Here is a 27,794-nt window from a genome sequence, read left to right on the forward strand (position 1 = left end):
CTCCTAGTCACTTCACTCTTAACCTGAGATAAGAACAGGCCTGATGGGTCATGAGCCTCAAAAGCAGATTCCACTTTCATTAAAAATTACATTGTAGTACTATTGAGCCAAACAACACTCTCTCAGTAAATGTTTTATTATCCATTTTCACCAACTACGGTATTACTTTTCTAAAAAAGCTAAATACCCATTGGAAAAAATATATTCTGTTTATCTGACATAATAATTGTATTACAAGAGACCATAATTTGCTGTAAAACAATGTTTTGTAAATAAATTATATTTTTATCTATCTCTCATTGTCCCCATTCCATCATTGGGTTTCCTCACATTGAGTCAACATACTGGCAGACTTGCAAATTGATTAATAAAAAATTAAATAACACATTTGCAGCAAGATGATCAATCATCATCTCCTAGCTACATTAGCAGCAGATATTGAGGCATCACTTATTATAAAATTAACATCATGCACATTTTGATGTACCACTGCGAGGCAGTCATAAATAATGAAAATTCATTGCTTTTTCCCAAAATTAACAAAACCTCTTCTGGTAAATTGACTAATATTACCACTTGACTCCCTCAGATTGTTAATATTAACTCCTTTGTTTGTCAGTTTTTTCTCAATTTTGGACAAAAAAGCCATTGGCACTTACACCCAAAATATTGACATACAAGCTGCAAATCCTGCAATTCTAAACATCTGCTCAAAGGGTGGATAATACAGTCAACTCTCGCCTTGCGGACACCCCGCTATTGCGGACACTCACTATTACGGACAAAATCCAGATCCCCAACGAACAAGGTTTGACTGGAAATGACTACCGTTATTACGGACTCTCGCTATAACGGACACGAAACGACGCCCCGAGCGTGTCCGCTATAACGAGAGTTGACTGTACTATCTACTGAAAATAATCCTATCCAGTGGATAAGTTTTGATAAAACAAACTGCCCTATTCACTGGGTACTGTTTTGTCTTGCAGATAGCAAAAATCTGTCCTTTGAACAACTGGAATCACTGGCTATTAGGCCATGTTCACACTTACCGGGTAGTGCCCAAGCACTGGTACCTGGGCACCCTTAGGGAAGTATGGTGGCAAACATTCAAATTGATCAGACAGATATTGACCAAGTTATGACCTCATGTGCCAAATGGCACTATCAGGGCTTAAAGGGTTATTAAATAATAGTGTCGTGTTCACACACAGAAACCAAAGTACCCAAGTACCATTGCAGGCACAGGCACCATGCCCAAATTATGGAATGAGCACATAAAAATAGTATGTTCATATTAGTGCCCTGCAGAAATCGTATTTGGGCACTGGGCTCAGGCACCAAGTGTGAACACAGCCTTATAATACAGGGAACTGCTTTTAAAGCCCTACGCTTAAACAACTTTGAAATGGCTTTTAAGTATGTTTTTAAAAGCAGGGTTTTACATTAGACACTTTGTGTTTCTTTCATCAACACCAAATAAAAATGTTCATGAATTATTTTAACTTGTCCCAAGCACACAACTTGCTGTCGATTAATTATTTATGGTAGTTTAACTCTTTGTAAACTGTTCAACAATCTGTGCTATTGTGACTGTTACGCCTATCACTCCTCCAATGATGCCGAAAGCAATAAATAAACAGTCCTTCACTTTGGTCAGTTTTGAACTGGAGTCCTTGCAAAGTACAAGATGAAATATACAAGGCAAGATGAAGCCAAGAGTGGAACTTCCAATAGAACCAACAATAGCGCTGACATATGCAAAATCATCTTTCAAGGCAATAGCAATGCCAGCTGTCGTTAAGACTAGGAAGGTCCGTAGTAGATTCTTTTTCCACTTTCTTGCCTACAATAAATGAAAAAGGTTTAAGTTTAGTCACATTGACAGGATTAGAATCATGCACAAAAAATGTTATCTGTTTAAACAAATAACATGCCCCCACTTGACCAGTTATAATCTATGTAACCTTATTTTAAGGTGTTATACAATTACTTTCAGTGGATTAGCATGACAAAAGGCATAGCTCCTCTTAAAATATAAAATAACGTGCACAAGTTCATGTAGGAATAATCATCCCAAGCCCAGTGGCTTATTTGGCCAGAGCTCAACTCCAATTTTTGTAATGCAATAAATATTGCTTATAAATTGCAAACACAACAGCAATGATATTTTTTTCTATAGTAAAACTATCGCCGTTCATATATAACTCATTCATGACTATACTTTACTTTTCAATAATTTTAAGCCAACCGCCGACCAGGTTAGCTCAGTTGGTAGAGCACCAGACTGTTGTGTGGAAGGTCTCAGGTTCACGCCCAGACTGTACCAACACTCTGGGTCATAAAACAACAAATGAGAACATGCTGCCTATGGCTAGATGTTCCAGTCTTCTCAGATAAGGACAATAAATGACAGGCCCTGTCTCCTGCATCTTGAGTGTTATATGGTCAGCAGGGGATGTTAAAGAATCCACACACTTATCGCAAAGAGAAGGGCACTGAGTTCCCAATGTCGTGGTCTGGCCTTGTTTCACGGGTTGGTGCTTTGCATAGGGTTAACCTCATTGCCCCTTTCCTCTTTAGACAGAATTGCCTAGGAAAAATTGCTATGACTATGACAGTTTACTTGTTTTTACGTACCAAGCTTTTCTGTTTTGGTATTTCTGGTGCAAGCAACCTGGAGCTCTCACTGGCTGATCCAACAATAACCCTCTGAGACATGTTTTGACAAGAAACATTTTCAACACTTTCTGAGCTTGTTTCGTCATTTGAATTCTCCACTGTGTTACACTCCGAAGTAAAAATCCACCCTTCAATGATCTCTATTACTGGAAAGATTTGCAGTGGGTACGTCAAAAGTATAGCAAAACACAGCAAGCACTGCACAACTTGAATAAGTATTCCTGAAGGAAAGCTTTCTGTGACAATTTGGTTCACTTCTTCACCATACACAACATATCCAAGTATACCAAAACAGCCAAGAATAACTGAAAGAGTTCCAATAGCAAAGTGCAGGTACAATGGAAATCTGTGTCGGTTCTCTGCCATGCTTGTTTCTATGGGAATCAACTGTAAACAATCAAAAGGAATCTCTGGTTAGAAATAGTTTCTAAGGCCCGGTTCAGACGCCGTACTTTTCATGAGCCGAACTCAATTCGAATTTGGACCGATCCAAATTGACAAAAGTATGCCTCTTGATTCAGACGCCGTACTTTTTGGCCGTTCCGAGGCCGTTCCTAATACAGTTCCAATAATTGAGGTAAACTGCGGCAAAATACATTATAATAATTTATGAATTAGGATCGGCACATGAAAAGTACGGCGTCTGAATCAAAGCCGTTCCAAAGGCGTTCCACAGGCGAAATTCTCGGCCAAGCCAGGCGGGAAGAACGGGTGAGCCGTTCCATATTGAAATAGCCGTTCTAATTTGATTCAGACGCCGATCTTTTCATGTACTTAATTCAAGGAATTAAGTTCGGCTCATGAAAAGATCGGCGTCTGAACCGGGTCTAACTTACACAATAAAATATTTAGCATTAAAAAATGAACTTGAATCTCTAATCACTCCCATTTGTTCTGTTTGACATTATTTTATTACTAAAATAACAAAACCAGAAATGTTACTTACAGTTCCGACGCCCTCATAAGCACTGGTCACTTGGCCAAAAAACACTGGAAATGTTGCCCAATGTGCGAGCTTGAGCTCCTTCAGTTTGAATTTTAAACCTGCAAAGAATTTAATTATATCATTGTTGTGGGAGGTAAAGAGAAGAAAAACCCCAGAAAGATTGCCTGCATTGAGAACACATAAAGGCAGACAATTCAGCAACAAATTATTTGTGTGCATCTTGAAATAATGTATTCTATAAAGCCACTTAACACAATTGAAAGTATAAAACCCATAACCTACAGATTGTAATTTTCACCCAATTTCAACCCACAATATCTCAAACTCCCCTATTTCTTGAACCACTATTGTTTCCCTTGGAGGTTGGAGAAATCAGGCTTCTACTGTTAATTGTTATATTTGTCTGACTAGTGGTACTGTACAGGTAAGATTTTGACAACCTAAACAGACACTTGCTGCCATAACATGATCTAATAAATTTTATTGGATATTAAATGTGGCAGGATTCGTCATCAAATGTTAGCAGACCGTAACGCAAACTTTCACACTCAAAATGCTCAACATAAACACTGAGTACAGGCGAAACTTCACACTAGAAGTGATTCAAGTGAACCTGCAAACGCATATTGACACAGGTCAGGTTTAATTTTTCGGAAGAAGTCTCTATATCCAACCTTTTCTGCCATTTTGAAACTGGAATGTGTTGAGCAGCCTTTCAGCACGCAAGTTGCTGTTATGGTCTGCCAAACTTCAACGTTTGATGAAGAATCGTGCCACATTTAAATTACCCAATTAGATCATGTTTCGGCAGGGAGTAGTCGTGCTCAGATGAAAGCGACAGTAGTCTTTCTAGAGATTACTCCAATCCAGACAAATGCACTGAATAAATTTAATGGTCTAGAAATAAATGTATACTTACCACTCAACATATATCCAACAACAGAGAGAAATGCAACCAAGAGTGCCACATTAGCTGCAAAACTGACTGGACCCAGCTTACGTACACTTCTTATGTATGAAAACAGTATCAGTGGTACCAGCGGCACCAGAATAAGAATAGCAAACGCAGGAGCGTGGTTAACCAAATGTGTTTTTGGAACTAATATCGTTGAGTTGTTGGTACCATTAGAAATGTTTTGTGCTGCTGGTGATTGCGTCACAACGGCATGATTCACGTAGGGTTCTTTAGTCGTGGGAAACATTGACGAGATTGTATTACCCAGAAAAATGAAATAACCAATACAGAACCCATACTGTGTGGCAAGAAGCGCAACATTGACAAGAAGCACTCCCCATTTGCCGAGAGCAATCCTTCCTATTTCTCCAAACAACATTCGTTTCTCCACAGTGTTTCTAATTGGTGTTATATTTATAGTCTGATACTCAACATCTTTTGACTGTGGGACTGTGTCCAGGACTTTTTGAACAGCAGCTTTTTTACACTTGATAATCAGCTGGCAACAGTGATCAGTGATTAGTGCAATAATAAGTACTCCAACACAACCAAGCTGAAAAATTAAATGTAACAGAAGTTACACACGTGTCAATGCACTCTGTGCCAGAGTGGCAAACATAATTGCCACAGCTTATGGTAACCCAGTTTCCGCATCATGAAGAAACTACATGTAGGGGTATTGCTACTCCCACTGGATGGGATGCTAGTCCATATACTACCCTCCCCCCCCCCCCCACCCCCTCCAGCTTTCTGTCAGGTTGCCGTGACAGTTCACTGCTACCAATTATACCCCTCGGTAGAGATACTATGTAAGTTTAAGTGTTTTGTCTGAGAGAACAACATAATGACCCCAGCCAAAGCTTGAACCTGGAACACTTATTTTGCAGTCCAATGCACTATTATGCCTTCATCCCTTCGCATTAACAGCATATATAACTGGACATAAAAAAAAAGAGAAGATCAATTTGTTTTCTTATGTCACGTTTCTGCTGTGTTGCTAATTTTGCTTTGTTCTCAGTGAACTTCAACAACGTGGAGTTTTGTTGGCATTTATGTGACCTTGCCATTATGCCGCAGTTGAAAACCAGGCTAAACACTAAGCAGTACATTATTCTTACCACAATTCCACTTTGTTTGAAAGCAAATGGTAGACCAATCCAGTTGGTTCCAATAAATGCCTTGAAAACATTCGCAAAATCTGTGACTTGTCTGAACACAGATGGCCTACAAAATTCAATCAACAGAGTCAACAATGGCTCAAGCAAACCTTAAAGTTTTCCCACATAGATTTATTTGCTGATAAAGATTTGATCAATAGATCAGGCTCCAACCTTTTAATTTATTACATTTGTATATGCATTTATATAATCATTCCAGCGATATTTAGAAGGGGTCATCAAAGTGCGAGACAGCGAGGCATGCGATCCATTTTGGTTAGCAGCCTACATGTACATAGAACTTTGGTTAACCTAAATGTCACTACAGTTAGCTTAAATAGCACTCCAGTTAGCCTATAGTTAGCTTGCGGTTAGCCTATTTATTTGGAATGGGGATTTCTGCCTCGCATGCCTCGCTGTCTTGGCTTGCATGCCTTGATGCCTCGCACTTTTGTAAGACTCGCTATAAGTCTACAATGTAGGTGTTTATAATTTTTCTAAAGGGAAATCTTGTGTGGCAAAGCCCCCTGGCTTTCATTATCCTTCACGGAAAATAATTTATTCCTCTAATTTTCAACAATAACACTATTACAAATTATAGTTCACCACTAAATTTTCTCCGATTCTGATTGGTTTAAATTGAACACGTGACGCGATAGTGCCCGCACGCCGGAGGGCACTATCAGCCCATAGTGCCCTCCCGAGCGCACCCGTGCCTTTTATTAATTCACAATGCTTGTTTTTGTATGTTTTTGTATGTACGTGACGCGATAGTGCCCGCGCGCCGGAGGGCACTATTTAACAATTAGACGGCGAGCTTGAGGTTTCTACCGGTTGATAGTTGGCGAGGGGCGAAGCCCCGAGTCAACTATCAAAAGCCGGTAGAAACCGAGAGCGAGCTGTCTAATTGTGTTAGCATAACCCACTGACCGATCTATTAAACTCAGAATATCGCTAGAATTGGTTTATTGAAGGTTTTGATTGATAAAATTAAGCGAAAACTAAGCGCGCGCTCCGAGAGCCTTCTACGGATCAATAGTAGGCACCTGTGTAGCCAATCAGATTGCGCGATTACCAATAGTAGGTCAGTGTGGTTATGCTAACAGCCCATAGTGCCCTCCCGAGCGCACCCGTGCCTTTTATTAATTCAAAATGCTTGTTTTTGTATGTGCGCGCGGAAAAAAATTTAGTGGTGAACAATAAAGACAATAGAGTGTTTCTGTCTCGTAACTATCGGTCTGATAGTTGCCCCTTGGAAATTTGATGTTCTTAAAACTAGCATATTTGCCCTCGAAGCTTCGCTTCTCGGGCTAATATTTGTTTTAAGAACATCAAATTTCCGCGGGGCAACTATCAGCCAATAGTTCCTCGACAGAAACACTCTATTGTTAAAATACTCCTGTTACACTATCCTTTAAGCTTTTTACAAAGTGCTGAATCTGCCTTAATCCAGGTGTATTCCCCACATATCCCTGTCTGTCAAACCCAGGAGAAAGCCAGTAATATTTTTAATATCCATATGTGTTATTGCATAAGGTGGTATGTGCATAAGAACACCATGCCTAGCTATCCAGCAGCTTCTGGCACAAAACAGTCATCCACAATATGCAGAAATCGAATTGAATGGACTAATTAGCAAGTACTCAAGTAAATATTTTCCATCAATACAGCGAGTTTGTTTGTAATAAGAGGTAAACCGTAACAAAACTGCATGTAATTCCTGGTAAAGGCACAAAACAAAACCGCAAACAGGAAATCGATCGAAACTGAACTGACCACATTTCTGGCACAGTGGATCGATATGCGATCCCCGAGAAGTCAAAAATATTTTCGAACATGACACACAAGAACGATTACGTGGGTTATCTCGCATGTTTCACATATTCTGAGCTCAAAGCAAAAGCCCTGCAAATAAATTCATATAGTGGTTGTATATTTACACATAGGCTGGTTAGATAATTATTTTAAAACCGATTAGTTGTTCTCTCGAGAGAGAATCGAAATCTCGCGATCATCACAAACCCATTTTCATAACAAACATTTCCCAAATTTCGGGAATAAACGCACCTAATCAAAGGAACAGCAGAAGAACCCGAAGAAATTGACTTGTATCCTATCCCAGTCATATCTTGCGATAATTTTACTTGAATCTTTGCACAGTTTCGCCACAAAAATGAGTACCACAATTTGACGATTCACAAGGCACGTCTTCTTCGAGTTTTCCCAGTAAAATTACTCCCGCCACCTTTATACAATGCCAGTCTCGTCTTGAAAGAGAGGCTCAGTAAAATCACGAAGGGTCAACCGGAAGTGGCCTGATTTGAACTATAACGGAAGTGGGCCAGGCTTGAACAGCTCGGCTGGAATGCCTTTTTGATGACCTAATTTAGGGCCAAAAACGATGTATTTAACGGGAAGCAGGACGGATCGCTTTAATTACTGGATATTTACCTAATATATACTTGTTCAAAACCGCTGTTTCAAATAAATCTGCGTGAACAAATCGTGTAGTTAGGACTTTAGCCACGGGGTTGTGAAAGAGGAAATATACTCTCAATTTAATTGCGTCACAAATTTCACGTACACTGAGAAACCAGCATGTCTCGCAACATTTTTTCCCAACAAGCATTTTACCAGTTAGAACTACGAATATTTAACTTTTCGCAGAGAATTAAAGCGACAATGGTAGAAAAAATATGTTTTGAGCATACGCGCGACATGATAATTTGCACGCAAGTAAGAATTATAGTTTCTAAGAATAATAATGACAATTGCAAACATTAAGACAGGGTGACCTCTTCTGAAGGGCAGCAATAAAGAAGATCTAATCTTCTCCAGGGGTGGGGAGTAGGGTGAGGCACCCCTGAGGGTACCACTATTTTTTCCTTTCTGAAATCCCTTACCCGTTCACCATATTCAACAAAACTGAAAAGTGATCCTTTCAAACGGCTTTCGGTAGAAAATGGTACTTTTTTTACGTGCCTACAGAAATAGAATATATATATTTAATGCAAACCATCATTATGTAAACCTGTTTTTATTTTATTGAAGTAATGACGTCTTGATCTGCCACAGCCACAACGAGTAAGGAAGGAGCTATCAACTTGTACCCTTTGTAGCAAAATACTTGTGGGAAGAACAAGCAACAAAACTTTTTTAGTGATTGTATATATTATTAGAGCATAAACAACGTTTAATTTGCAACAATACATGTTTCGATCGTTCAACGATCATCATCAGTTGTGAGTTCGTTTACAATTGCGGTTGAATTTGTACAAGCAATGGCGTACCATTTCAAACGTGATACATTTTAAAGTTTCGTACAACATTTATTAATAAAATTCACGAGACATGCAGGGAACAATTCGCGCCGTCTTGATACACGACAAAGAAATTAAACAGCATAGAGCAGTTTTCACTTGAATGTCGAAAGTGATTCACGTTCGCTTTGGTTTTGCGAGTACTACGCGTAGTCATTGGTTTCAAACACTCGCGCCACTTTCTCAGCCACTCAGAAGAAAAACTACCTTATTATAGGAAATTAACGATACATGTTATTAACGCGAATTTCAAAAATTCGCGTAGTCATTGGTTTCAAACACTCGCGCCACTTTCTCAGCCACTCAGAAGAAAAACTACCTTATTATAGGAAATTAACGATACATGTTATTAACGCGAATTTCAAAAATTCGTGTTAATTTTATTGACGTTAACTTTTTCACTATAAGGATTTAACCAGAACTTTTCTTAAATTCGCGTTAATTTTATTACGCGTACATTTTGTTCGCGTTGTTAAAAGAGGGTCATGAAGGGGGGGTTCTAAATCCCATTTCCCAGCCAGAATTTTGCCTAAATCCCATTTCCCAGCCTATTTTTTGCTCAAATCCCAGTCGCAGCAGTGAAATTTTTGGTAAATCCCAGTGCATGAAAAATCAAGGCTCAAACGCACTATACGTGTAGTAACTGTGTTGTTTTAATTGTCCTAAATCCTGTTTTTATTTCTGCCAGTTAAAATCGTTTCCTGAAATTCTCAACTCAACACATCTGTATTAACGTTTTCTCCAGTTTTTTGAGTTAGCAGTTCAGAGGAATTCCTTATTCACAATTTTCCGCGTGTGTTACTAGGTTAGTAGAGGAATTGCCGTCACATATTTCGTCCAATCACGTACCTCGAGTCTTCGTTCCATACTGCGCAATCATTTTATTGTTTAAAAAAAACAATAAACTGGCCGGATGTAAACACCAAGAAGATCGTTGAGTCATGGTTTTTAAAGCTAAGCATGCGCAATTCAACCGGAAGTCCTATATTGTTGGACTTGCAATCAGAACCTTCCAGGCTCGCTCGTTTCCAGACCGCTGTTCAAAAGGAACAAAGACCCTGGGTACGTACGAGGATGTGTCATCGCCCATATTGGATTACGCTAGTTTGAGCATGCTCAGTCATAGCTGTTCCGCTGAGTAACTAAATCACTGACAGGAAAATTGACCGCCTGCGCCACTTGAAAGACACTTGCGTGCAGGCGTTGGTTTCGTTTCAGAGTTTTCAACATTGTAACTATGCCTTGAGGAATATTATTGAGCCTGAAATATATGTTTTTTTTTTCGTGTACTGACGTGCTTCCCATTCCCATTTTCTGGTTGTGAATCCCAGTCCCAGTGACCCAAATCCCATTTTCCCAGTGAAAACATATGCAAATCCCAGTAAAAATAGGCAAATCCCAGTTCCCATTTTACCCCTTCAGGACCCTCTACGCAATTTAGACAATTTACTACACCACGGCAAACATACTTGCTACGCAATTTGCTACACCAAACACATTTGCTACGCAATTTGCTACATCAAACAAACTTCCTAATTAATTTGCTTCACAGAAAGGGTTTTCCATGTCTTTTCAAAAATAATCCCTTAAAATACTTTAATGACTCGACTGTTGGATCTGTTAACGCCCTTTAAATTAAAGCGACCCTGTTCTCCTTCAAATCACGAATCGCATATATATTTTTAGACGATTTCACGAATCACGTTAACAACATCTTTAAAGAAAATAAGATCTAACTGATTAGCCCCGTGTTGCCCTTCGGGTTTACCCTAACATGGCCTCTTGGGTACATCCCTATTCCACGCCCAGTAGCCGAGAAGAGCCTAGCCTGCTCGCTGGCTACACACAGCCCGCGACACTCACGCTAACACGCGCGCAGGTCCCACGTTCATCACGTTCACGCAATCACGCAGGGGGTTTCTTTCAGTCGTTTCCAGACTCCTTCCCCGCTACATCAATGGCTTCCGTTTCCACAGTTCCTTCTCCACGGGAATTTAATGTATCGGCAGTTTTTGGATTTATTCCAGAGAAAGAGCCTTTAGTAAGTAAGCTTATAGTCTTTTTATTACGTGAAGAGTAGTTGCTTTGAGTTATTGTAGTTCCTGTATAAAGAATAGGCCGGCGTGCCTGATTGCTGATTGCAAGGTAAAGTACGTACCTGCCTCGGCGGAAATCTGCACCAAGGCCATCCCAATAAAATGTTTCGTTTCCCATCGCCCGACCGACCCATTTTTTTTGAAAAGTAAAAAAAAATTCCAGATTTACTAGTCAAAGAAGAAGCAAGTACTTCAATTTACAAGCACACGATCTCTTCTTTTAGTAACAACAGTTGGTATGACGTGATACTACGTTATTTTGATAAGGAATAACGAACGAAAAGACCACGTTTTCGAGTTGACCTTGTAATCAGGCTTTCTTACATAGCAGCCCGGCCTTCTCTTTTTTTTTGCACGACCTACCGACTTGACCTATAGCTACCGACCCACCATCACAAGAGACGGGACGATGGGAAACGAAATTAACATTTTATTGGGATGGCCCAAGCAAAATACAGGTATACAGAGCTAATTGTGCTTTACAGCTTTTTACAGCTATTTCGTTGTGTTACCTTTTATCTCCTCTCTCAAAAGCTAGAAATACTTTTTGATTCGTTGACAAATTCAACATAAAAACACGAACATCCAGTCACTAGAGATTGTTTGCTTTTTGGAGTAACTCGTGGAGTAACTGAACTCGGTTTCGCATGCGCATGTTAGTAAACTTGTTCAGGTCTCGGGTGTTCAAAGAGGAGTTATCTTATTGATTATCGAATGAATCCTACGAGTAAATTGAATCCTACGAGAATTGTCCCTTTGTCTTTCTGGAAATTATTCGTTCATTTTCACATGAATTTGTTTGAATTTAAAAGAAATAATTCTCAAGGGTAGCATCACGTGGTCTACAATGGGACAACAAACAAACGAAGCTAAAGAGGTCTATAGTAAAAATTTTATTAAAACAAAAGCTATCACATCTAGGTTCAAGAGTGAATAAATCATTCTTTTGTTTTATTCCCCAAAGCCTCAGAGCCAAGTTAGAATATTTATATATCAGAATTAGCCTATTTAGGCAGTATACAACAAGGAAAGGTCTCACTTATGCCACATTAAGCATTATAATGCCCATTCATGCTTCAACAGTTTATGCTACACCATATTAAAACAAAACCCATCTACAGAATTTTATCAAGTAACTTAACACAGGCCCGTAGGGAGAGGGGGTGCGATGGGTCCGCACCCCCCCCCCCCCCCACGAGCCTTGGAAGTCCGCTCATTGTGAAAAAAATATTTCAAAATAAATAAATAAATAAATTTATTGCCCTCACCTTCGATGGCAATACATGTTTGTAACGAAAGTTTAAGTTCACAACATATTGGATATTCAGAGTTTAATAAACCGGTATAGACCTTATGCAAAAATGGTTGTTATTCATTTCTGTTGTTTGATCAAATTTCTTAAAACGCTGATGGTGGCACTTAAATATATATGAAATATTATCTATTCTGAAAAGTTTGAGTTTTTTGGGTTAAATGGGTGCAAAGTTATGACTCATTAAAATTTAAGAGATTTTTGAAAAAATCCCCCGGCCCCCCTTTTTTTTTTTTTTTTAAACCCTTTTTTTAATTTTTTTTTTTTTTTTTTTTTTTTTTATTTTTTTGGAACAAAAATTTTTGCTATGTGTCAATTTTCACATAGCCATTTTTTCTCCATCTCGTTGTTTGCATTGCCTTTACGAACGGAGCACAGCACACGTTTCATTCTGTTTAACAATTTGAGAGTTTGTGGGTAAATTGAAGCATAAATGGAATTGTAATTCTGTACTTGGAGTGTTTACATTCAATATGGTCCTTTGGGTTGAAGGTCCACCATTTCAAGATTCGTGTGGTATATTTTTGACCAAATTGTGTGATTTTAAGTTAATTTCAACTATACATTCTACCAAATGGCCTTTATAGTCTCGAATAGTGAACCGTTCAAAGTCCATAAATATTTCCAGGCGCTAGAAAAAAGTGAGGAAACTGGGTACTTGTTGGGCTTGGATGCACCCAAGAAGGTTGGAGCTTGCCACAGTGCTAAACAGATCAACGAACCGAATCTCGGGCAGATTTATTTAATTACCATATGACACTGAAATAAAGAAACCTATCTTTTTCCTCTCTTCCTTTATATAACGCCGTCATTGCCAGCTAAATAAATTGTACATTACGTTTACAAGGTTCTTTTCTAAAACAAAACATTTGAATTTAAAAATGTACCAGATTATTGTCATTGCTACCTTCACTTTTACCTGCCTTGTTTCCTTACAAACTGTCTTCAAAACGCACGAAATGCTGTCTCGGATAACCTATTTTTTCACAATTTCCTAGGGGTCAGGGTACCCCGGCCCCATACCCCCTATGTTTTCGCGCCTGCGGCGCTCAGGAGTTCGCACCGGAGGCGCTCCTACGCACCTCTCCAGGAAAAATCCTGGTTACGGGCCTGTAACAGTTGCATTCCTGAACCTTTCAACAATTATTATTCACAACAGACAAAAGTGGTGAAGATAAAAAACACAAACAGTGGTTGGGGAACAAGTAATTTATCTAGAATATTGATATCAAATTGTTTCAATTTCTTTTAGCAATGTCTGCCAGAGTATTTTTCTCCTTGGGAAGAAGTCGCAAGAGATCTTCCTCAACTTGTGAAAAAGACAGAAGATTTGCGTCAAAAGATTAAAGACGTAAGGAAGCGTTCAGATTTATTTTTATATCAATTTGACCAATAAGTGATTGAAAGATGCTGTTCTAGAAAATATGCATACCCCTCGCATGTCTCGGAAGGTGTTTTTGGTTTGAGCCCCCTCCCACTCCTCTGGATTACTTACTTACTTAACCCCTCCTCTGGATTAATTCCAGTTTTCTCGGTAGCTTCATATATACTCTCCATTTGAGACCGCCACCCCCTCAATTTTCCAAGAATGACCTTCCATGGGGTTGGTTTGGACATTTTTTGTAATCTTGCAATAATGATTAATGCAATGGTACTTTAACTACACATATCTCAATTGTCTTGTGGCACTTTATATACATTTATGAGAGTGAGATCAGACCTTGAGGGAAGGGGGATCAGGAGAATTTGACTGTGGGGTGCCTTGTTTTTACACCAACCCTCCCTAAATAATGTCAGGTTGCTAGAACCATTCAGACTATTTGGCCATCTTAAATTATCATGCCTAAGGATATTGTTTTTTTTTATTTTTTTTTTTTATTATCATTACAAACACACAATAATTACAACAATACAATAACTACAACACTTACACAACTAACGGGCTCTGCCTACACTAATTTCAATACAAAGGATATTGTTGGTTTTTGTAGCTTCCTTTGTTAGACCACAGCAAGCTATCATCAGAAGATGAGTGGAAGAGAGCTCATTTGGTTCTTGCTTGTATTTCTCATTCTTATGTGTGGTGCAAAGGAGACAAAGGAGTAGCTAAGGTACAGTGGAGTAATACTGTTACTTTGTAAAGGTACAGCTTATACAGAATTTAATTTACCACATAGTTTCATTTCCAGTTTCTTTCATTTACTGCAGCTCAGCAATTAGGTCCCTCATCCATTGCCATACCAACCTGTTACGGTATCTTGAAATTACTAGTAATACGTGACTCGCAGGGCCTCGCGAAGCTCTGGGTTATTGTTGCCTAGTAACGGAAAAACAGCAGAAGAAGAAACAGAAACGAACAACAATGAACTGCACGATTACAGAGACTTGACAAAATACAGCAGACAGAAACAAAAGAAGAACAACAACGAACTGCACGAACAGAGACCGACAAAATATAGCCTGAATAGGCATGAGGGGATATGGGAAATCAGTGTTATTTTAATCCGAAAAGAAAAACGATAAAAATGAAAGGCCAGGACGAACCCACAAAAAAAAATAATAGTAAAAAAATAAAAAAAAACCCAGCCGGCGAACCCCCGCCCTCAGTCCCGAAGATCTGACAAGTTCGACGCCCACCCAAGGCCACCAGCGTGCGGCCGTGGACGTCACCGCCAGACACCAAGCTCACAAATATAATATATAATGACCGAACCCACAGGAGATCACCCGCCGAGCCCTGAGGGACAAAATTAACACCCGACGTTGGGGCGTCGGAGGAACAACCAGTCCGATGTTATTATTTTCCTTTGGTTTGTAGTATAATAAGGATGATCGCTAAAAATCAAACTGGATTTTAATTAAAAGTTTTGTAACCAAAAAAAAAAAAAAAATTATTCAATAAGTGTTGAATAAAATCATAGAGTAAAAACTTGATTTTCTTGTTGTAGATTCTTCCAAAGTGCTTAGCAGTTCCCTGGGTAGCAGTGGCACATCATCTAGGTTAGTGAGAATGTTACTGACATTAATCAACAATTTCAAAGTCTTTGTTAATCATGTTTTTAATTGATGAAGGCCAGAAGGGTGGGGGAGGGTTAGTGTTTTTAATTGAAATATGTGAGGGTAGCAATTTAAGGTTCATGCGTGACACGTGAAAAGGGCAAAAATTAGTCCATGACGTGTGAAAATAGGGCAAAAAATATACTGGGACATGTGAAAATAGCTAGAAAGAGGCATAATTCGTGAATTCTGCTGTTTCAAGTAAACGTGACGTATGAATTTGGTTAAAATTTGTGCGTGAAATGGGATCACCCCCTATAATTATATGCTACCCTCATGTGCAGGACTGATAAGAATGCTCATTTAACAGATGGCAAATAGCACAGCATGCTCATGGATGCATGCAGGAAGTTGCTAAGCAAATCCCTTCCCCTCTCTCCCCTCCCCTATGACTGGTAAATCCTGGCACCCCAGTCTAATGAACCCCACACCAAGGGAAGCTAGCACCTATTACACTGACAGGACAGTGGAAAAAACAAAGGGAGGAAAAATGATTATGCCCAAAATAAATTAATCAATTATTAAAGAAATCAAGGGTAAGAATAGTGCTTTAATTTATTTATCTCTTTATTAAACTACAGTTAACTGGCATTTGTTTCAATTCTAGATATTCCTCCTGTAATAACACACTGTAGCTATGCCCTATACAACTGGAGATATATTGACCCTAGCCGGTAAGCTGTTTCAAAATTTCGTGAAAGATTTCAACCCATCATTTATATGTAATTACTTTTACAATATTCACTAAAGTGGCTAGTGGCATTTTGAAAAGGTTTTTTTAAACTTTTAAAAAAGTTTAAAAATGCTAAAAATAATTTTATTTTTATATACTGGTACATGTATGACTAAATATTATATGCTATTTACTTTTAGCTGCTAATAAGTAATTTCTTTTCTTTTTTATTTCATTTACTGTCACCTTTAATCACTGGAGGCCTCTTAGCATGGAGTAAGTTATGATAACCTGTTTATAATAATAATAATAATAATAATAATAATAATTAAATATTAATAATAATAATAATAATAATAACACTTCTCTAGCGCCATATCTTTACGTGCTTACAACAGAATAGTTCAAACTTAAAAATTATGAAATGTTCTTCTTACTGAATTCAGAAATCTTTGTTCTAATTAGGACAGTCAATTGTTTTGGAATTATTGCAGCACAGCTTACATTTATATATGATGTAAAACAGTATACTTGTAAAACATATAGTGGTGTGATTTATATAAGGTACAACAAAATATCAACTAAACTGAAACCAAAATCAAATGGACTCAGCTGTAAAGCGGTTTTCACTTAAGTGTCGAAAGTAAATTGCGCTTGCTTTGGTTTTGCATTAGTACGCTCAGTGATTGGCTTAAAAATCTCGCGCCACTTTCTCAGCCAATCAGAACTAAAACCAAAACCAATCTTGACTAGCTTGCGCACGTTTTCCCGTGCTTCGTGCCAGCTACGTGTATTTGCTTCGAGTTTTGATTGGTTCACTGGATTGTCTGTGTCCTTTGTGATTGGCCAGAGTTATTACTTTGGTTTTGGTTTTACGACACTCAATTGAAAACTGCTCTAACAGGACGGTGTAACAGCTAGGTTACTCAGACCTGCAGAGCATCGTTCATCTTTTCAAACTCCAACTCAGCTTATTGTCCAAGTCATCATTGTATTAACTAAAGTTTGTTGATGTCCAAAAATACCTTGACAACTATTTTAATTCATATTATATAATTATATAAGTGTTATAAGTCTCAAATCTTAAATTTGCTCCGTAAAAACTAAAATCTTAATTTAAGACGCTTCGTCTTATTTCAGCACCAGAACAACAGCTGAGAAGTTACGTCAGCTATTGTTCTGGTGCTGAGGTAAGACGAAACGTCTTAAATTAAGATTTTAGTTTTTACGGAGTGTTACAAATGCAATGGGGAGGCAATGTTATCCTTGAAAACAGGTTTCATGTAAAATGTTGTTGTTGTCACTTGTTATTACTACAGTTCCAAAATGCACATAATAAGGAATACAATGTGTGGCTCCAGAAAAAAAAAAACATACCCCTCCTACGGAAGGTTTTATGGTTTGAATCCCCCACCCCTCTGGAAATTCCAGTTAAGCCTCGACCATACTTTCCTTTAATAATTTTGGTTTTTTAGACCCCCCAACCCCCTCGGAATTTCCAATGACCTTCCATGGGGTGGGTACAGATATTTTCTGGAACTGCACAATCTAACATTATTTGTCATAGCAGATATGTAACATTTAATAATTGTTATTGTTTCTGTAATCAGCAACCTAAAACTCTCTGTTATGATGACTGGAACATGGACTGAGGAAGGATTTGTGAAAATTCCTCTTCAAGTTGAGTTAGAGTTTGGAAAAGGATACCATGTAAGGTTAAACATAATACTGTTGTTGGTGTTAAAGGTAATGTGGACCTGGCTACCTTGTGAATGTGCACCTGCAGACAGAGCTTAACTTGTTTGCTTCTCTAAGCACTTCTCTTGCACGTTCTACAAATCCCATACATGCTTACATAACTCAACAATGCACTTTGGAGGTGTTTGTTTACCTATTGTATTAATATTTTTTCTTTTAATTTGCAGAGTATCATTGACGGACAAAAGGTTAGATGATACTCTATTTACGTTTTAATAATAATAGCATTTATGTAAAAATTATATACTCTTTAATGATATATAATCTGATGTACAATAAAGAGGTCATGTAAAATTATTCTGCCAGATAAAAAATATACAATATGTACTGATATAAATCTCGCTAAAATACTGCAACCATCCTGCAAAAATTGAATATTATTGGCATGTTAAAGCAGTTGAATTTTGGTCTTTATAAGCGTTAACCTTGATTTCCTTTCATTTCTATTGTCAGTCAGTTGTGAATGGTGACAGCACAGGAGTATTGAAAGCACTGATGTCACTTAAAGAAACAATAGTGAGACTCAAGACAGCTTTCCTACGAATTTACGGTAAGTAAAGGTTAAATTCTGTCTTCAAACCTACAATGGGCGTCAAAAGTCCTTGAGACAGTTGGATGAAATTAATACTAATTTCAAATTCCCGTTTTTCCACCTTTAATCTGCTGCCGCTTTTGAACCACTCCCCCTCCCCCTTTTCAATGTTGTACACAAATGAGGCAAGTCTTGCTGATAGCAAATCCAACATTGTTTCGGGGGGAGGGGGTAATATTGAAGGGGTGAGGGGTAAAATTTGTGTAAGGTACTCAAAAAGTGCCGACTGTCTCAACACTTTTGGCGCCCATTGTAGATGGCTTACAGGGCTGGCAATAACTAGGAGGTGTCTCTGGTTTCCACAACATCAAGTAGGAAGAGTATTGCTACTCCAGGCTGTTGGATGACATAATAGTCCCTTGCTGCATGCATCTGCCCCTATCCCCACCCCTGCTGGATAAGATAATAGTCCTTTGGCACCTACCCCTAACCCCACCCCTGCTGAATGAGATAATAGTCCATTGCTATCTACCCCTACCCCTTACCCCCCTTCTGGCTAGAAAGAGATGGCTTGGCAGTGCCTTGCCTAAAATATAGGGTTAAGCCAGTGTTGAGACTTGGACATCTCAATCCTGAGTCTAGTGAACTATAACCGTTAGTTGCTGCACCTCTTGTAAAGTTACAGTAAATGTCATTATTACCAGCGGGTACTTCTTATGATTAGCTTGTTAGAGCTGGTACAGCTAATTTAACTTATAACATTCAACCAATGCATTATCACCGTGTAAACACATTGTTCGAATTTTTAACCAAATTGAGAAAAAAATAGAATAGTTTCAATTCAAAAGAACTTAAAGGGACATGGTCAGCGTTCTTACCGCGCTCTAACATTTTTTTATTTTTAAAAAACTTTTTTTTTAAAATTTTTTTCTTTTAATAAAATAAAAAAAAAAAAAAAAAAAAAAAAAAAAAAAATATTTTTTTTTTTTTTTTTTTTTTTTTTTTTTTTTATTTTAATATTTGTTTAAATTTTTGGCAATATTGTGTGATCTGATCAGAAGCTTTTAAAGTGATTCCAGTCCGTACTGCGCTCTCGGCTTTTTTTTTGGCCCCCAGAGGGAATTTTTACAAGCAAAAATAAATGAAATTTTTTTTTTTTTTTTTTTTACAATTAAAAAAAAAAAAAAAAAAAAAATTTTTAAAATTAAAAAAAAGATGGGGAAAAAAAAACGAGAAATAAAAAAAAAAAAAAAAAAAAAAAAAAAAAAACCAAATTTAAAGGCTAACATGTTCTGATCTACCGGTTATTTCCCTGCACCTGGGAAGGAGTAACTATTATAGCAATCATTTTTACAGTTAAGCAGAACTGTTTACTTTTAGTCCCAAATATGTAATCCCTAATTATTATTAATATGTTCTCAGCTAAAAAAATATTTAGCCTGCTAACAGGCTCCTGTTTGGGAATACAGACACAAATTGTTCTAACTGCCTTGCCATTTGAGCAAGTTATACTGTAAAATTCCGGTTATAAGCCCTGGGCTTATACAAGTTCATAAGGGTTTCTGGGTGGGCTTATAAGCGGAGGGGCTTATATCCGGGAGGGCTTATAAGCAGAACAAAAAAAAAACGTTGCGAAACGGGCCACGGGAGTGTTGATCGAAATGCGCTTTTTAGTTAAAAACGTATAATAAAGCAACATTTAGCCCTTTTCAGTACTCCCATCCGACAGAGGGGGGGCTTATATTCGGGGGGCTTATAATGGATGTATTTTTTTGTTTCCAGGTAGATGGGCCTAGAAGCGGGAGGGGAGGGGGGGGGGGGCTTATAACCGGAATTTTATGGTATTCCAAAATGTGATCCTGAGATTGTTATAAATAATTTATTATTAAAACATGATTATTTTGTAGACGTTTGTGATCCTGATGAGTTTTACCATGATCTGAGGCCCTTTCTAGCTGGGTAAGTAGAGTTTGCAATACACTTTACAGTTTTCACATTTCTTTAACAGGACTTGTCCCTACCATTAATAAATGAAAACATTTATTTATTTCATGATACATGGTTTTGAAAAAATACTTAATATTAAACAGAAATTAATTTAAGCCATAATAAAACATTAAAAGTTAGCTAGAGCTGTTATGTTTTTGTCATTTATAGGTGGCATGGCAATCCAGCTTTACCAGATGGTCTTATTTATGAAGGTGTTAGTGAAAGACCATTACAAGTAAGTTATTTAATATAATTTATGCACTTGACTCCTGGCCAAGATTGTCATTGCTTTTCAAGTTAGAATGGTAGACCAAAGTGCTTGTTTTGCATGTAAAAAAGCAGTTTCCTGGTCCCAGGGGTGGTACTCCGGCTTGTAAATGACGTGGATGATCAAATGGAGGCAAAAATCAGGACCCAAAAAAATCCCTTTGGTCTTCCGACATTACCCAAAAAAATCCCTGGACCAAAAAAATAACACCCAAAAAATCCCTTGTCAAATTACCCCTAAATTGCCAGGAGGGGCAACAATATAACACAAAGAAAATCATAAAAAATTGAACGCTCGTGTTTCTTTATTTTCATCACACCATAAATACTCCAAGGCCGCACCAAGGCACTTTAGTTCATTTTTAATACACCAAAAAAATCCCCTATTCAAATCAAGTCACCCAAGAAAAATACTTGCCAAATTTTCCAACCCAAAAAAATCCCGGAATCGAAAATTTCAAACCCAAAAAAATCCTTCGATCATCTCTGTCATTTACAAGCCGGAGTACCCCCCCCCCCCCCTGGGTTCCTGGTACTTTTTCTTAATCTCCACAATAAAAACACTCCTCCCTGTCCCTTGGTGCCCAGGGCCAAAATAACGGCCGGTCAATGGACGATGTCCGGTCAAGATGATGATTTGTCCAGACAGACATAAGTCTGCCAGTCATTTTGATAGGTCATGCACCGGCCGGACCAGAAAAATTTGTTACACCAATTTATAATGTTAATTAACTCTAACAACTTTGGAGTGAACATGTGCAGGAGCGATATTTATTTTTTACTTAATATGCAGTATCAGAGCAAACTCTTCAAGACCCGTGTTGTTTTGTTCAAGTCAGTATTATACTGCAGTATTATGCGAAACGCAACGAAAAGAACATGCATGGAAAAATGTTCGAACAGTTGGTAACAAGGCATTTGATTTGAGAGTGATACAGGGGTATTAATAAGAAAAGGCAAAACAGTGAAGAAATGGCGGGCCTTTTCAACCAGTCGCGAACAAAGACGATTCAACGAGCAGCAAATGCGACTTCTATTTTTGATATTTTCATTGGTCAGAAACGAATTTGGCCGGTCAACTTGACTGGCTACTTACTAACCAAAAATCATTTTGAGCCCTGGAGTCTGTATTTAACAGGTTTGGCTGTATATAGTTTAAGCATTAATTTTTTTACATACTGGTCGTATAATCTGTCACGAACTGGTAGTTTTTAATGAATAATTTGCTGGTTTGTTGACAGTATAATGGCGGAAGTGCAGCAGAGTCGTCAGTTTTTCAAGTTCTGGATGCAGCATTAGGTGTATCACATTCCAAAGACACAGGTAGGAAATTGTTAGATATGTTAGAATTTCCCAATACCCAAAAACACCACAAAGCTTGGCTTTAACCTACACTGATCATTCCAGAGTTGGCATCATGTTATCCATTAGGCCACTTAACCTCTCACTAACGTTCAAATAAATTAAATGAGTTCTTAAACTTTTTTCAAACTTGGCTTTATAACTAATTTATGTTTTATGCTGATTCTAGTCGTGATGTTTTTTACCAAGGCATTAGACAATTTCTGAACGTAAGATGTATGCAGTGAGATCACAAAAATCAGCTTGTAAGCGGACACCCTCGGGACGCGAAAATTTTTTGGGGGGCGTTGGTTGGGGGGGTGGGGGGGGGGGGGGGCCCAAAAACGAAAAGGAAGAAAAAAAAAATTGGGGTAAAAAAAAATGGGGGGAAAAAAGAAAAAAAAAAAAAAAAAAAAAAAAAAAAAAAAAAAAAAGTGGGATATGGATAAAAATTACTGGTTAAAGACATCAGCTAAGGAATTTGTTATTTGAATTGTACAGTTCCGCCAAATTTTTCAACTAACAACGAAAGAAGATCTCGCATGCAGGGAAATTGTAACAGTTACTTAAAGTTTTTTCCGACATCAAATTTATTACAGTCTTCTTCTTCCTCAGATTCATGTTCAGGTGGTCAGTTTTTGGAACGAATGCGTTACTACATGCCGCCTAAACATCGTGCATTTGTAGAGGCTGTGTCAAATGGGCCATCCATCAGAAAGTTTGGTGAGCTAAAACTTTGGAATGACTGGATTTTTTATATAAATTATATGCCTTATGAGTTATACATGTAGATTTAACAAGCAGGGGGGGCAAAAATTCCACTTATAACTTCTGAAACTTCCAGTGAAGAATAAATCAATCTCGTACCTCGAGTCTTCGTTCCTTACTGCGCCAAGCTTGTTTTTGGCCTGCCTCTCTTCCTCTTTCCCTCTGGGGTCCTTGGCTTACTTTTTAGTTTTGTGAGGAGGACGAAACGAGCGACTCAAAGATTCCGTTGCAGGATCAAATCTTATTGGCTTGAAAAACAAAAAAACTGACCGTAAGTGAAACACCAAAAAGTTCATTGGTCAGGCTTTTGAAAGCTAGGCATGTGCAATGCAACCGGAAGTCCGACATTTTCGGACTTCAAATCGGAACTTGCCAGGGTCGCCGTCTCTCAACCGCTGGTCAAAGAGAACGAAGACCCTGGGTACGAGGGTGAGAATGAATAAGATCGACATTTTCTGGTAGACTGTGCATGCACTGGAATGAAAAATTTTCCAAAATTTCCAAAAAAAGAGGAGAACCTCTAATTTCGAAATTTTCTTCCCTGAATATATTTCCTTTCCATTCAATATTGCTCCCAGAATTTCTGGTTAAATGGTTGTAATTTGGAAAAATTAACTCATTTTTCGGGACGGACCGTGGCTACCCAACAAACGTTTTTACAAGTGTGCTTTCGTAAGTTTATTATTTGTTTGACAAACATGCCTCCTTGCAAAGTTAAATACGATAAAATGGATACTTGTTACATCGTATTTATCAACAAAACGCGGTGAAAACGTAAAAGTTTACAAGATGACACTTGTAAAGAAGTTTGTTTGGTGGCCACGGTAAGGCATGTCGCACTGTAAATGGATAGCTATTTATCCGGTGGATAGCGTTATCCACCCTTAGACCAACTGGACCCTGGTTTCTAACAATAAACATTTACCTTGTACGTCAAGCCCTTATGAGTGGAGATCCCAACCTTGTTGAGGAGTACAACAATTGTGTGGAGAAATTAAAGGACTTCAGGAATGTTCACTTGCAAGTTGTAGCAAGGTTAGTAGCATAAATCAGAGAGATATAATTGATTGACTTCTTTTAGTATCTTCTTGACCCAACAATGTTATGGTAATTAGGAGACGTGTTTATTAACAGACTTAAAATATACTTGCGTGCAAATAATTATGCAGCTGTTTTGAGAAAGATTGTCCCACAGACTGGAGCACATAAGCGCACACATTGCTGCTGAAGGGTACTGTGAGTTACTGTGGGAAGTGGCAGTGTCACATTGCTTGATCAAAGTTCATGGCATTTCATCACAATTGAAAGTATTATTTCTTGCTTTCTCAATCTCTAGCACTGTGAATTTCAATCAAGCTGACAACAGTAACCATCGTGATTGCACCTGTTGGCAATTTTGCATAATGTTCTATACTTCTGTAGGAGAACGTTTCCCAAAACAGCTGTTCATACCGTAAAATTCCGGTTATAAGCCCACCTCTACTGGATGACAGTACTGAACAGGGCTAAATGTTGCTTTAATACGACTTTTGGACTTAAAAACGTATTTCGATTAACACTGCCGTGGCTGGTTTGGAAACATTTTTTTTATTCCGCTTATAAGCCCTGCCGGATATAATCCCCTCCATTTATAAGCCCACCCAAAACCCCTTACGAAATTGTATAAGCCCAGGGCTTATAACCCGAATTTTATGGTATGCGTTTATGCTTGGAGTACCTTTCTCAAAACAGCTGTACATATGCAGTTTCCAGAAATTAAAATAGTAACATCTTTGTGTATAGATACATCATGATTCCAGCAAACAGGGGGAAAGAAAACAATGAACAAGGAATGGCCTTGAGGGGCACTGGAGGATCTGGTGAGTTGATTATTTTAGAGAATCCTCACATTATTCTTTTGTTAATAAATTTTACGCATGGTTTATTTAATTTGGCAAAAATTCGGATGTTATATTTGGCATGTTTCAATTTTCATTCCTTGATGTTTAGTTTCCCTAAGTCTTTTTACATGTAGTCTTGTTGTTTTGTTATGTTTTTTGACCCATTTTAATGATCTCAATGTTCCAGGTCTTATGAGTTTCCTGAAGCAGATCCGAAATGAAACTGCTAGCGCTGTTAGTTGCAATAACAACACAGACAAAGATTCATCACAAGAATCAAAGAAGGAAGTGAATGGAATTGTCAGTGACTTATGATAAAAACAATTTATTAGAGTGATTTTCAATTGATTGTCCTAAAACCAAAAGCAGAGTAATCTATCTGGCCAGTCACAAAGGACATAGACAATCCAGTGAACCAATCAAAACTCGAAGCAAATACACGTTGCAAGCACAAAACGCGGAAAAACGTACATGAGCGAGTCAGAATTGGTTTTGATTTTGGTTCTGATTGGTTGAGAAAGTGGCGCGAGAGTTTAAACCAATCACCGGAAGCGTAGTAATGAAAATTACTATTGACACTCGAGTGAAAACCGCTCTATTTCATAATACTTCACAAAACCAGTATCATATCCACTGGCCTGTGAACACAAACAGTTTTCCAGCTTTTTAAATCAATCTGTGTTCACAAGCTTCATTTTCAGAACATTCAAGCATCTCAGTCAGCAACTGGTGTTGTTCCAGGATAGTGTGAAACAACACGAATAAATCCATCTGTGTTCAAATTTTATACTGGTTATAATGGTTTTCACGTTGCTTGACTGATCAAGATTTTGGTCTGATGGGAGAGAAGTCAAGGTCAATAAGGACAAGTGATTAGTCTCCCGAAGATTGGCTTTGAAGTGTGAAAAACTAACAGAATTAGATGTCAAGTCAAATTTAAAATTTCCCATATATTTAGCATAATTACCAGTTAAAAAAGTTAATCAGCTGATGCGACATGCAACTAAAGGTGCCTAAAGGGAACTGGGTAAAGTGAAGATAAGGGTTCTGTTGCTTCAAAAGATGAGGGCCCGAAGTGAAAGTGGACTCTTTTTTGCTCTTTTGGGTATTGGGTGGAGGAGGAATTGCAGCCCTTTAGGCTTCATATTTATTGATATTAAAATAGGGGGAGGCAGCATTGGAAAAAAAAGTAGCTTTGGAAACTTTAATGGAAAACGAACTACGAGTTAAGTTTTAAATAACTCCCCCTTAAGTTAACACTTCTACTGCAAGTATATTCTGTGAAATTTTTACATTGGATGGTAATCCATTAATTAATGAAAAACATATTTTTACTATTGTATTTAATCTATTTAATACAGATTGAATTATCTCAGCCAAAAGCTATTTTGCTATGCTTGTATGAAAATAATTGCATTAAATGTTACATCAAAATAGCGAAGCAATTGCAAAATACCGGTAAAATAAAATACCGCAATATTACTTGTGCAAAAAGTGGTCACTATGAAGGTTTATTAAATAGTATTATTATATAAACTGCAGTGGTACAGCGAGTGGTAGCAAATCGATGAAAATGGTATCACGTGTGGATAAAAATGACATCCACACATGTGTGATATCATTTTGACCAATCAGCTAAAAGAGTTTCTAAGTTTCAATACTCAATGAGCCAAAGTTTATCGATATTAAGTCGAAACATCTTCGGATCTTCCTCGGCAACCTTCGGACATCTTCGGAAATTTTGGGGAAATCTTCGGGAACGTTCGTAATATGCAATTTGCTATGCAAATTCATATCTCTGCGCAACCATGTATTATCCTCTATATAGCAGTTAGTGGTACGATCAAGAAGTTAAAACTCTGCAGTTATTCCTTGTTGTTGACTATTCAAAAGTTTGTAAAATAGCCTAATTATCAAGAAACTAATATGCCCTTTTGTAGGAGACGTGGTGGCCTAATGGTCCTGGACTCTGGTTTGAGCGGTCTGTTTTCGAGCCCTGGCCTGCGCACTACGTTATGTTCTTGGGCAAGACACTTAACGCTCATCATGGATTATAAATGAAACCGTTTTATATTCGATGCTCTCATAGTGCCTCTGTCCACCCAGGTGTATAAATGGGTACCCGTGAATTTAATGCTACGCTAACCCTGGCGATGGACAAGCATCCCATCCAGGGGAGAGTAGAAATGCTCCTAGTTGCTTCATGCTACGGATGAGCTACAGCCTGATGGGCCACTAGGCTTGTATTTTTTCATGATTTCCCTTTGCAAAATACTGTCGTGTGACCATGTCAATCATAAAAAATGGTTCTGGAACGAAATTCAAGATGGATGCTAGAAATCAAGATTGTAGTAAATTCTTTAAAAGGCTGCCTTTTTTTAAAACCATTGATTTTTGTCCCAGATATAAAGGTGGTTTAAAAGCTAGCAAAACCTTCCTTCAAACGAGACGTAATGTACCAATGCACCAAAACGCAATTTCCTACACCAAACACAATTGCTACGCGATTAGCTACACTAAACAGATTTGCTTCGCAATTTGCTACACCAAACACACTTGCTTCGCAATTTGCTACATCAAACACACTTGCTACGCGATTTGCTACACCAAACACACATGTAACGCAATTTGCTACGCTAAACAGATTTGCTTGGCAATTTGCTACACCAAATACACTTGCTTCGCAATTTGCTACACCAAAAGGTACCAAACGTAGCGTAAAACAAAAACAACAAACACCTTGCTTCGCAATTTGCTTCAAAAACCACACTTGCTACACAATATACAACAAAAAGACTAGCTATGTAACTTGATACATCAAACAGACTTGCTACACAATTTCCTACACCGAACACACTTTGCTCCGGGTTTGCTACACTAAACAGACCTCGTTCGGAGTTTGCTTCATCAAACAGACTTGCTATCCAATTTGCTACATCAAACAGACTTGCTATGCAATTTGCTACATCAAACAGACTTGCTACGCAATTTGCTACATCAAACAGACTTGCTACGCAAGGCCTACTCTGGGACCCAAAATCGCCCAAAGTCGCCAAGAATC

The 27,794-nt window shown here is 38.1% G+C and overlaps 2 protein-coding genes across 4 annotated transcripts; one reads left to right on the forward strand and one right to left on the reverse strand.

Moving 5' to 3' along the window:
- Positions 1–118: 118 nt before the first annotated feature.
- LOC144632277 (uncharacterized) lies at positions 119–8,039 on the reverse strand. Of its 3 annotated transcripts, none has more exons than XR_013566878.1 (7): positions 7,808–8,039; positions 5,702–5,807; positions 4,548–5,136; positions 3,629–3,726; positions 2,641–3,069; positions 968–1,846; positions 119–551 (listed from the first exon to the last, which is right to left on the reverse strand). XR_013566878.1 is itself a non-coding variant. In XM_078490887.1 (6 exons), exons 1-6 carry the CDS (start codon positions 7,864–7,866, stop codon positions 1,553–1,555), a joined length of 1,575 nt encoding a protein of 524 aa, XP_078347013.1. In that variant the 5' UTR covers positions 7,867–8,039; the 3' UTR covers positions 119–1,552. The 3 variants fall into 3 exon arrangements, 1 of the variants encoding a protein (XP_078347013.1); XR_013566877.1 differs by having other exon boundaries at positions 119–416; positions 451–1,846; XM_078490887.1 differs by having other exon boundaries at positions 119–1,846.
- Positions 8,040–10,977: 2,938 nt separating this feature from the next.
- On the forward strand, positions 10,978–26,361 carry LOC144632283 (indoleamine 2,3-dioxygenase 2-like). Its single transcript, XM_078490898.1, has 16 exons — positions 10,978–11,101; positions 13,721–13,819; positions 14,460–14,579; positions 15,417–15,468; positions 16,133–16,199; positions 16,460–16,474; positions 17,809–17,908; positions 18,124–18,144; positions 18,410–18,506; positions 20,396–20,447; positions 20,646–20,712; positions 21,986–22,067; positions 22,701–22,808; positions 23,792–23,888; positions 24,636–24,712; positions 24,921–26,361. Exons 1-16 carry the CDS (start codon positions 11,018–11,020, stop codon positions 25,046–25,048), a joined length of 1,266 nt encoding a protein of 421 aa, XP_078347024.1. The 5' UTR covers positions 10,978–11,017; the 3' UTR covers positions 25,049–26,361.
- The last annotated feature ends 1,433 nt before the right edge of the window (positions 26,362–27,794 follow it).

Source organism: Oculina patagonica, chromosome 12 (genome assembly GCF_052425735.1).
Source record: "Oculina patagonica isolate OP01 chromosome 12, crgOcupat, whole genome shotgun sequence".
Classification (NCBI taxonomy): domain Eukaryota; kingdom Metazoa; phylum Cnidaria; class Anthozoa; order Scleractinia; family Oculinidae; genus Oculina; species Oculina patagonica.